Raw genomic sequence first — 12,288 nt, 5'->3', positions numbered from 1 at the left:
AAAAATCCCTCTTTTACCTCTCCAGGTGGAGGCTTTAACCCTATTTTACAATTAATTTTACAACATATCACACTTTTTTCACTATCTGATTAACATAATTTTGCATTTTAGGTCCAATTGCAGATACTTTAACATTTGCTGTCATAGCACCTGCTCTCATATGGGTGTTGTGGTATCAGGATACACATTATTGCTCCATTGGCCACTTTCTTTGCAGTTTCATCAGCTTTACAATTACCTCATATAATTTTAGATTGTTCAAATTGCTGAGCCTTACAGTGCATTACTGACACCTCTTCAGGTTTTAGAACAGCTTCTAATAGCTTCAATATTTCTTGCCCATGTTTGATAGGTGACCCTTGTGAAGTCAGAAGTCCTCTTTCTGTCCTTCCATATTGCCCCATGTGCATGTATAATTCCAAAAGCATATTTATAGTCTGTATATATATTAACTTACTTATCAATCAGCTCAGCTTTCTGTTCTGAGGTATTTTATAGCAATGGTTGTGATTCAATTACATTCTCTAAAGTTACCACAGCATATCCAGATTGGTGTTCCCCACCCAGAGTAAAACTGCTCCCATCTGTATAGAGAGCCCACTCCAGATCTTCTAGTGGAGTGTCCTTTCAGTCTGGTCTGCTAGAAAAGACTTGTTCAATAGTAGACAATCGTGTTCCAAATTTTCATCATTAGATACAGGCAATAAAGTAGCAGGATTCAAAGATAGTTTTAAATCTACCTCATCCTGTTCCAGTAACGCTGCTCAGTACTGTACCACTTTCCTAGGTGACGGCCAACAGTGTCCTCATTGTTCCAGCACTGAGGCCACCGCATATGGTACAAATACAGTAATCTGCTGTCCCAAAGTAGGTTTCCTTGCCTCTTGAATCAATAACAGAGTCACAGCTACTTGCCAAGCTTCTAATTCTTTTGTCAGTACATTACCGAACGTAGTAGGACTCTTCTTAAATCCTTGTGGCAAAACGGTCCAGCAAGCTGCATCTTTCTTCCAATGGTAGGTTTTTCCCCATCCAAAGGCAAAAAGCTTCTGGCTCTTTGAATCTGATGGTATACAGAAAAAGGCTTCTTTCAAGTCTAAAACAATAAAATAAACATTATTTCTTGCTATATTAGTCAAAATAGTGCATGGGGTATGGCACTGCCAAGTGCACATTCATCCCCATCTGATTAATGACTCTCTAATGTTGTACCAACTGGTATTCCATAGAATGTGGCTTCTTTACTGACAAAATGGGAGTATTATGTTCTGAATAGCATTCCCACAAAAGTTCATAGTGCACAAACTGGTTTATCAAATTCTCTAACCGCATTTTAGCTTCCATGTTTATTGGATACTGGTTTTTTTTTTTCCTTACTGGCTCAAAGTTCTGTTTCAGTTCTACCTTTATCAGCTTTCCCAGGTACTTCAGCTGCCCATAATAGTAGAAATTCAGTATCCAAAATTTCCTTGGAGATTTCTTGCTCACTTTGCTGTTCTGATTGCAGCAAGTAGGTCTGCGGCTTCCAAGCATTTTCTTGTGGCATGTGCAGCTGAACAGAGTTGCCAGAAAACGTTATTTGAGCTTGCAATTTACTTAACAAATCTCAACCTAAGAGAGGTACAGGGCATTCTGGCATATACAAGAATTCATCTGTTAAAGTTTGGTTCCCATTTTGGCATTCAATTAGTTTCAAAAACAGCTTTAAGTCTTTCTTTCCCATGACCCAACAACTGTTGATGAGTTTTTACAGGACTATGGACATATGAATGTGAACAACCCAGCATTTCAAGTAAAATAGAAAGATATTAGAAACAGCAAGAGGAGATAAAATAACTCCCAGATGCAGACAAGGGATGTGCCCAGCGGTATGCAGACGAGGGATGCGCAAGTTGCTTTGTGAACCGCTTGTTCCTGCCAAATGGATAAGATTGCTAAAAAGTAGCTGTTCAATGTCCTTGCTTGTTCCTGCCAGATGGATAAGATTGCTTTCGCGTGATGAATATTAGCTATTCAATGTCCTTCTTTCTCTGTGTGACAGATAGTAATTGTTCAATTTGTAACATAGATGTAGTGTGTAACAGAACAGAGAAAGTATAAATACATCAGTGTAACCAGCAATAAATAGGCTCATGTTGATCACATTGATCATGGCGTGAAGTCCATAGATCCTTCGCAACAAACAACTGGCATGGTGAATATACTATGAGGTCCTTTACAACTAGTTACTACAGAATAAGTTGCTCCTGTGCCTATTAAAAAAAAAAATCTCTCATTTAATTTCCCAGCTTTATTGGAACCAGGGATCTGCTGGGGATGCTTCTAAATTCACCCCCAGTCCCTTTCATTCAGTATTTCAGCTCTCTAGCCACAGTTGCTCTGCTGCAGGGGGGAAGGCTTCCCCCTTTCCTGACTGCAGCAGGCAGTCAGCTTTCCATTTTGTTTTGTTCTTTTACAAGAAAACAGTGCAGTTTAGATAAAGGCAAGACCACCCTGGTGGCATAATCAATAGGACCAAGTGGGAGCTGTCTGGCAGGCTCCTCTGTTACAATAAGCTGGTCGAGTTTATCCTGCGGAATTTGTGCAGCACAACACAGGCCTGAAGTTTAAGTTCAAACTGTACAGCACAGGCCTGGGCTTTTTTTTAACTTTTTTTTTTTTTTCATTCCTGCACTTTACATGCAAATAGAATTAATTGAGCAATAATCATTCCTTCAGCCCAATCTGATTTTTGCAATTTCTTACAGATGTCGATAAATAACATATTAAACATCAATATATTATTTTCTTTTTCTGGATCCAAATCAGTCCATGTTCTAGCAGCTTTTAAATACAACTTCTCCCAATTTCACATCCACCACAGCATTTAGTTTTCTTTTCTTACCTCCAGCTAGTGCATAAATTCCATGTGAGTCAGAGTTTAATAACTTAGATTTTTTTTTTCTGATCTCAAAATTATTGCATAACAATAAGAACAAATTAACATACAGTACTTTACTTCATCCCATTTTTCCAAACTTCTGAAGAACAACATCAATTTCAATATAGTACTATAACTTAGAATCCCATATTCAGGCCATTTTTCCTCATTATCCAATTTATACAAAGACCAAAATTTAGTATGATATCGTTTCAAACTTTCCTTTATCAGAGGAGGATCCTTCCACAAATTTACTCTGGTGTGTAAGGATGCATCCTAATGGGGGGCAAGATGGTATTTTAGTAGAGGAACCAGTTCCCATTCACCAAATGAATTTCTTTTGGTACCAAATACAAATATGCAAACAAATACCAAGCCTGCATGCACTCACCTCGAGATAGTTAACTCCTTTGCATCTACATGTCGCAGATCTTTCTGAACACGGTCCTCAACGGAGCTGACTTACATGAAGACTTATTCCAAATACCAAGTGCATGCAACTAAATTCAAATATGCAAACCAAATACCAAATTCTTATGCAGACTGACCACAATTACACTTATTCAAGACAATATCTCGATTTTAACTTTGCATCTTTGAGCCACTTACTGCTCAGCCAGGGTGAGGAACCGCTGCAGTCCCTGGTCAGCAAGTCAGTGAGTGCTGGAGACCAGCCAGTTCTGCTCCCAGTTGGGTCAGCAAGCTGGAGCAAGCAAGGCTCTTATCAGTATCCCATCTGGGGTGCCACAACAGTTGTCCCAAAAACAGGGTTCTTTACCCAGTGTGCATACAAATAAGCTGAATTTAGCACCCAGAGATGAGATACCATTTTATTACAGAGTTGTGCAAGTCTGCGTGCTGGAATAAAGCCAGCATGCCAGCAAGAAAAGGCGTTATATATAAAATCTTATCACTACTCAGGGCAGTCCTAAAGAGCCAATTGGTTACACATTTGCATGTTGCATTACACAATCCTTTTAGCTTAAAATGAGCAACATTCAGCTAAAGGACACTTTATCCAACAGTCTTAAGATATGTGTTAAAGCAAGACTCAACTAATTGTGCAGGCTTCAAAAGGCCTAAAGCTGCAAGTCTCTCTTATCTTCGTTATGTGAGCAGACTGACCTAAAACTGAAAGGATTTACATATCTTTAGGTTAGCAATTGCAGACAGGATTCGTTCTTTTAAGTGATGACAGCACATAGGCCATTTATAAAACTGGAAGCTATATTATCTTTGCGTTCTAGTGCTTGTGCCCAGTTCCCATGCCTACAAATTATTCTCCGTGACTTAGTAAGGCTCAGATCTTGCTATAATTGATAAAATCCTGTTTTTTTCAGAGATAAGTACCTTTGCTTTCTACTGTAATAATGTCTGAGATAGCTGCTCTACATATTATAACCTAAAAAAATACAGTCTCATATTTTGACCTATGGCTGAAAAAAAAAGAAAATCTTCCTTGAACTTCATTGAAATATCAATTATCAATCCCAGTTCTCAATTTAGGTGGTGGTGTCCACTTCTTCCCTACTTCACAGGTCACTAGTCACCTGGTAACAACAAAACATGGGTTCCACCAATATCTAGGTTCATGACTGTTCCTGCATTTTCTCCTAGTGACACATGAGGATCCTGGGAACCTTTCACATGACATTTCTGAAAATGAGCAGAAAGCATATGTGAATTACCATAGCCTTTGTTTATGTGACTGAGCCATTTGTAACACTTTGGCTGCTCATATCAGTTAATTGATTGCAAATATGTTAATCAAAGATCTGTGTAATACATGAGCCCGCTTGCTGCTGTAATTTAGACTGACTCAGATTACCAGCAGTAGCAGCGAGTTTCTCCTCGACTTCTGCTTGCACAACTGTCACAAAGCACTCTTTCTCATTTCTATGAGATTAACATAAAGCTGTCATTTACTGTCATTTACTGTCATTTACTAATAACAGACAACCTCTCTAGGGCACAAATACATTTTACGCATCTTATAGACTGGAAATGAAAGCACAGATCCAAAATATTTTGCAAAGGTCACATTGTCTGCAGCCAAGCCAAGAACTACACGAGTGCCACTGTCGCCAGCACCCTGTCCTCATTGGGTATTTAGAAAAAATTAATTTCTTTTGGAAAACAAACTATTCCTGAAATCCTGCATCCTATAACTGATATTTCTCAGTAATCTGAACAAAGCCGTAAAATTACCATTTTGCTTAATTTTACTTTTCATACAAAAGTATTGACTTCCTTGTTCATTTCTCACACACACACAAAATAAATACTGAACTGTGCCACTGAATAAAGTCAGTGACTCAACTTTCAATTCACTTGTGATAGGGCAACTGCTCACCGCAACACTGTTCTCTCAGTGAGAAGAAAAAAAACAACAACAAAACGAAAAACAATGCATTCTTATTTGCCAGAAAGGTTAAGGTCAGAAACAAATAAAGTAATTCCATTGTATCATTTAGCTACAGGCAAGGAGGAAGGGAGGGAAAGAAAAGACAGTACTGACCGTCTTTGACTTTTACATTTATTTTTCTTTAACATAGTGTTAGCAGGGATATTATTAGGTTGGTGTAAAAGTAAATGTGGTTTTGGACCATGAATTTTAAATCATTCTAACTAGGCTCAAACACATCTCTATCAACCAAAACAGGAACCATTACCATCAACACATTTTTGCAAAGGAGAAATAAGTTTGTTTATTCCTGTAGCATAAAAATCCATGTTTCGTGATTCAATGAACTCTTGGAAAGTATTTTCTGCATCCTTCTGGTTGTGAAGGTGTTTTTCCCTGCAAAAATTTGTCAAGATGCCTGAAGAACTGATAGTCGGTTGGCGAGAGGTCAGGTGAATACAGTGGATGATGCAAAGATTTGTAGCCCAATGTGTTCCACATATGAAGTGTTGGTTGTACAACATGCAGCCAGGCGTTGCCACACACATGAATTGGGCCCTTTCTGTTGACCAATTTTGGCTGCAGGCATTGCAGTTTTCTGTGCATCTCATCTATTTGCTGAGCATCCTTCTCAGGTGTAATGATTTCACTGGGATTCAGAAAGCTGCAGTGGATCAGACTGGCAGCAGACCACCAAACAGTGACCGTGACACTTTTTTGGTGCAAGTTTGGCTTTGGGAAGTGCTTTGGAGGTTCTTCTCAGTCAAACCATTGAGCTGGTCATTGCCAGTTGTCTTATAAAATCCACTTTTCATCACACATCACTATACGATTGAGAAACGGTTTGTTGTTGTCATGTAGAATAAGACTTTTTTTTTTTAATTTTTAGTCAGATCATGAGGCACTAACTTATTGAGCTTTTTCACTGTTCCAATTTCCTTCAAATGCTGAATGACCATAGAATGGTCGACGTTGAGTTCTTCGGCAGTTTTCCGTGTAGTTGTAAGAGCATCAGCTTCGATGATTGTTCCCATTGGTCATTGTCAGCTTCCGATGGCCGGTCCCTACCCTCCTCATCTTCAAGGCTGTCATCTCTTTTGTGAAACTTCTTGAAATGTACACTGCACTGTAAGTTCATTAGCAGTTCCTGGGCCAAAAGTGTTGTTGTTGTTGCAAGTTGTGTCCACTGCTTTATGACCCATTTTCAACTTGAATAAGAAAATCACTTGAATTTGCTTTTTCTCTAACATCATTTCCATAGTCTAAAATAAAATAAGCAGCAAGTAATAAGTCAGTAGCAAAAAAAATAAAGTGAGAAAAGTGCTTTAAAATGATGTCTAATATAAGCACATTTATTTCAGAATGTATTCTAATATCAAATGGCAAATTTAAACAATGCAAAAACCGCAATTACTTTTGCACTAACCTGTATTTTCTGATGTGCTGTCACAGGTATTTTCAAGAACACAGAGTAGCAGTTGGATCCCTGAAATGTCTCACAATGAACTTGTGCTGCAGCAAGGTGGCAGTGGGGCAGTGCTCTGCGCTCCAACCAGGACAGCAAGACTCAGTTTAAAAGTGTGGGTATTCCCATCAAGGTGCCTTCAGTGCAGCTGTACAGGAAATGCTAAAAGGAATCTTTGCATTCATGTCACTTGGATTTTTTCACTTGAAGTTTACAGTATAGGTGATTTAGTTGACCACTGTATTCAGTTTATCCCTTTATTATCACTAGCACGGTGTTCATCATATTGGTTAATATTGTTTGTGTTCATACATTGTCAAGATTTCTTCTCATCCTATTACTGACATTGCATACAGTTTGCTACACTTGTATTTCCACCAGACCTCCAATTCTGGGCTCTGGCTATGGCCAGGGAGGCTGTCTCTGCTGGCAACAGTAGATGGCAGATGATATGAGACTGCTAAAATGAGTCCAAAAAATAAATGCACTACAGTAGCTAATTGTGTCGCATCAAAAGTACTGGCACTATTTTCCCATCATATGAACCAGACTTAGCAACAAGGGTTTTGAAAAAAAACCTTACATTTTCTTTTATTTTCAAAATTAACATTAAATACACTATCTCTCTCCCACTTCCACAGTTCGGTTAGCTAAAGGGAATGACTGCCCCTCTGACAAAATGCCAAGGGGAGCAAATGCAATGAATTCCTAGACACAGAAACCATCTTGCACTCAAAGGCCTATTTGCTCCTTGATTCAGGCTCCAAGAAGGCAGATCGAAGGTGGGCTATGTGGTCTGCCGTGTGTCAGCCTACATGAACATGATCCATGATTTTCGAATACTGCAGGTTACAGAATAACATGACCACTGTCAACAGAAAGTGATGTTAGGCAGCGTGTTTGCCTTTACTTACCTGGCTCTCCACCTTAAGTCACAGGTGGAAAAGCAGTGTGACACTGTTAAACTCAGTTTAAGTGGACCTTTAAAACCATACCCACTCTCTCTGTTGTTGCATAATTTGTTATAATACCTGTTTCTTCAGATCTTCAGCAGTGTTTTCTATGCATCTTCCAACAGTATTTGCTGACAAGAGAATGTATTTTACTTTGCACTGGCTTCCAGGTATTATTTCAATCATTTTTAATGTGGCAGGAAGAACAAGTGCTTCCCTGATGGTATGTGGCTTTTTGTCTTTTGCTATCAAGAGAGAAGCCTTGAAAGAGACTTTTAAGCATTTATCAGTAAGTTTAGTGAAATTTTGTAAAATACTGGATTGAGTATGACATGACTTAAAGCATCACTGAAAAAAATTGTAGAGGTTTGTCTTCATGTTCTAGATGCTTATTTTATAAATGTCTTGCTAGCACTAGCTAATATCTTAAGGCACAATATACTAAGGGCAAGGTTCATTGTTAACAATAGCAGATTTAAATACATATTTCAAATAGGCTTCCTCACAATTTCAATTTTTTTAATCCACTTCCTGTCAAGTGCAATTAGAGAGACACCATTTTTACCTCATAATGTCGCTGATGAGGAGCTCATATTATTATAATAATTATAATTATTAACAGGAGTAGAAGTGTCAGCCCTCCCATTTTGGTGTTGCTCTTTTGTGTGCTATCTTCTGTCTGCAGTTTCTTTGCAAGGAATCTATTTTAGTCACTTGTCCATTTTGTGAGGTTTACTTTAGTAAAAACTTAATATAATCCACAAATGCCCTTAACTGCGCACACAAAAACTGCAATGCGTTGCAATAAGCTGAAAGCGAACGAAGGAGTGAGGGTGCTACTGTGAACACCTCTGCACTGTGGAGCACCCACTCTCCCCTGGGACACGTTGGTACCATATGTGACATGGAACCCTCTGACATACAGGCCAAGTAAAATCGCCACCGTCAAATCTGAATATTAAATACCAGTAAAACTTAGTATCCTTTTTTTTTCTTGACAAAAAATAAATAGAAATAGAATTTCTAATATTTTCTTCACACACCCCAATGGATTATCTTCCAAACTCCTTGGAGTGCATGCACCCCACTTTGCAGCCGCTGATCTAGAGGTCATTCAGTGTTGATTTATCTGGTCTTGAGCTGAACTGGACTCTTCTCCAGGTGCCTGTAACAAAAGACCTGTCTGTGCTCAATGAGCCAGCTTGCATTTGTTTTTTTCACATCTTATTCTAAGAAAAATATGTCCAGTTATTTGGTTATGAGGCTGCCAAAGCAATGGTTAGCTGTTCTGAAATCTTCCTTATCATCCAGCAAAAGTGAAAACAGAATAAGTATTTCTTGCCTCATTTGCTTAGAGAAAAATCAACACATGAATATTGAGATAGGCTCCTTTAACTATATACAAATAAAGCTTTCTGGTTTAGTTGACTTTCATAACCGTAGCAGAATTAGATGAGGTTAAATTAAAAAAAACTCTCCAGGATGAAGGAGCCAAAGGCCAATGCAAAATTACCCCTTGCTGCAGTGCCAAGTGTGTCGCCCACACTGGCTATTAAAGAACTCTTAGAAAGGTGAAGAGCAATAAAAGAAACTGATAATCATTTACAAAGCCCACTAGGCAAGAGGCAGCAAAACCACTCAACCTTCCCCTGCCCAGCAAGACACCAATGATACACAAATGTGTTAGCTGTTCCCATAATCAGCTGCAATATGTTATCATCGGATGAATTACCAAAAAATCAATAAGAGCCAGGCCCCATCAAGACACCATCACAAACTCTCCTGGAAAATATAAGGATGGCAGGTCCCATTCCAGGACCAAGAAGTCACCCCTGCCTCCACCCAGAAATCCCAGTTACTTGCATCCCAACATCTTGCCCTTGCAGCAAATGGCAGGGAAGCTCAAGTCCCGCATAGGAACTGGGTCTATGATCTAGAGATTTCTCTAGATCATGTCTAGAGCTATCTAGAGATTGCTCTAGCCATATCTTTAAAGGAGATGCCACTCGCTCATCCTGATCAGGCAGTCAGGACACTCACCTCTGCCATGACTCCAGGGGAGTTTCCAGGCAAACACATGGAAATGAAGCTAGGAGCAGACAAGACCAAACACATTCTACTTTCTGATGATCAAATTGCCTGCAGGCTTTAATTCTTATCTCAGAATGTCAGTGAGGCCAGCCTATTTCAGGACACAATTGTTAATAAAAATAACATTGAGATCAATAGAGAATGGATAAAATGTAAGCACAACCATTTGGATGGATAAAATGTAAACACAATCATTGAATCATGAAAAGAAAAAAATACCCAATTCCAAGACAGAGCACTGGCTAAGCTGCAAACAAAGCACAGCGAAACAGGAAATGCCAGCAAAAATTGAGCTCAGATCACTAGGTCGTGTGAGGGATCATCCATTTCCACAGCTCAGCTCCTTCATGCCATTTCCATTTATCCAAACATCGCTGCAGCATAAAGAGAAAAAAGGGAGAAAGGTGTGAAGACTAAGCCTGGCACACCACAGTGCTTCCTCAGAGCAGAGGACAGGCAGTTTCAGCAAAGCTGCCTCTTACAGCTCCTCGTGTCCTCAGCACTGAGCGCTTACCTTCACATGTGGGATACTGAATCACTCCATCCAGGCACTCTGCTCGTAATGACTCAGCACGTGAAACTTTCTGGTACCACCGTTTGCATTCAAAGTCAATATAATCCCCAGAGCGATAGGTGGACGTGCTCGACGACCTTGATGACCGTAGCTGAATATTGTTCCCTTCCATAGTCCTCTTATCCAATACACAGTTCCCTGGAAAAAGAACTGTCATTATTTGCCTGTTGACCTCCCATGGGACAGCAGATGCCCTGAAACTGCTGGCACCGGCTGAGAGCTCCTGAGAGCCCTCTTCCCAGCAGCATGTCCAGTTCAGGCTCCCGCACCCGGCTCCTCCCCAGGTCCTTCCCCAGGAAAGCTAAAGACTTTCCCCTGGGCTTCACCAACAATACAGCAGCTGAGTTGTGGCTGGAGTGCAGTGCACTTACTTCCTGGCTTGCACCGTGGATATTCTAACGTCCCCTCCACGCACTGTACTCTGAAGGGAGAAGATGCTGGGTCCTTCACGTATCCTCTTCTACACTTAAATTCAATAAAGTCCCCCGATGTGGAATACAGCTTTCTTCCTCTGACCCATTTCAGCTCAATATTGTTGCTGCTCATGTCTTCTTCAGATGCTGTACAGGCCACTTGGAAAAGGCAAGAGAAGAGTGTCACCACTTCATACAGATGCACCACAGGTAACTTTTTTTCCCCTAGAGCCTACACGAGTTCTTTGCATCACAAAACGGTTCCAGCTATTTGCTCTGTGCCTCTGTTACCCACAACAGGAAAGACATTCACACCCAAGCTAAAAGGAGAAAAGACCACAGCTGAGACCCCTAGCAGAGCTACGGAGAAGCCTTTTCATTCTGACAGTCACACAGGGCAAGTTCAAAGCATGGGTAGGGGAAATCACCAGGCACCAATGAACTTCCCCATGTCTTTTTTTGGATCCTTTCTTTGCCTCTGCCCAGCACTTCTCTAAACGTGTTTCCTCCTGGCCATGTCACAGATGCACGCCAGGATTTCCCAGCACCACCACGCACTCACACCCCCCTCCCTGCTCACAGCCTGCTGGCTGGAGCAGCGTCCCCAGCTCGGGAGCAGTCGGCAGCCTTCACAGTGGTGGTGATTGCCTCGCACAGGCGGGTTCCGCCAAGCTCCTCTCCTCTTGAACCCAGCGTGGTGGTGAGAGACAGCAGGCAGCAGAAGGGACTACACAAGCTAACCTCAAGACAAAATTCCTTCTGGCCACCATCGCAGCCCCAGCACACATGCTGCTGCACAAGCGATGCCCTCAGGATCTGTGAAGCAGAAAACAGGAGCAGTCACGCAGCCTTTGGCCACACAGCTTCAACCTACCTAGGCAAACCGGGGGGCTTGTCCACTGCCCATCAGCGCATGTGATATACTGAGATCCTTCCAGGACATAGAGACTTGGGCATTTGTATTCCAGAGTTGTACCTTGGGGATATTCTTGCATGGGGAAAGAAAGAAGGTCTCCATTTTCAATAACTGGAGGTGAGCCGCACTTCCCACCTTCACCTGGAAGAAAATTCACAATCAGAGAGAAAGCCACCAGGTATTGGCTCACACTTGAAATTCTGCCCTCAGTTCATTTAGTAGTTGATTTGACTCCACGACATACGATATAGCAATGCATCATCTACATCAACTGGATGTCAACTAGCAGGGAAGCTGTGGGCTTGATTGTCCAATACAGACAGCAACATTTCTCTCTCTTTCTCATCAGGAAGGTACAGAAAGCAGATTTTAAGAAGTCCAAGGGTTGTGTCTCAGAATTACACCAGCCCAGCAACTGTTCTCAGCCTCAGGGTGGTTTTCCAGCTGGGGCCCTCTCCAGTGGAGCCACCTGGGTCATGCAGCTGGTAAATGCATCTGAATAGAAACCTGGGAAAATGCCTTTTCCTGAGTGTGCCAGATACCTTGTATTTG

At 41.0% G+C, this 12,288-nt stretch overlaps 1 protein-coding gene across 1 annotated transcript in view; it reads right to left on the bottom strand.

The window, feature by feature from the left end:
• Positions 1–9,918: 9,918 nt before the first annotated feature.
• Positions 9,919–12,288, bottom strand: part of CFH (complement factor H) — a 35,526-nt gene continuing 33,156 nt past the window's right edge. The window contains exons 21-24 of the mRNA XM_065656067.1: positions 11,695–11,877; positions 10,779–10,979; positions 10,348–10,545; positions 9,919–10,207 (exon numbers count right to left, since the gene is read on the bottom strand). Coding sequence (XP_065512139.1) covers positions 10,194–10,207; positions 10,348–10,545; positions 10,779–10,979; positions 11,695–11,877 — 596 coding nt within the window. The 3' untranslated portion in view covers positions 9,919–10,193. The remainder of the gene's footprint in view (positions 10,208–10,347; positions 10,546–10,778; positions 10,980–11,694; positions 11,878–12,288) is intronic.

This window comes from Caloenas nicobarica, chromosome Z (genome assembly GCF_036013445.1).
Source record: "Caloenas nicobarica isolate bCalNic1 chromosome Z, bCalNic1.hap1, whole genome shotgun sequence".
Taxonomy (NCBI): Eukaryota; Metazoa; Chordata; class Aves; order Columbiformes; family Columbidae; genus Caloenas; species Caloenas nicobarica.
The sequence above is the reverse complement of the archived record's forward strand: the minus strand, read 5'-3'. Positions and strand labels throughout refer to the sequence as shown.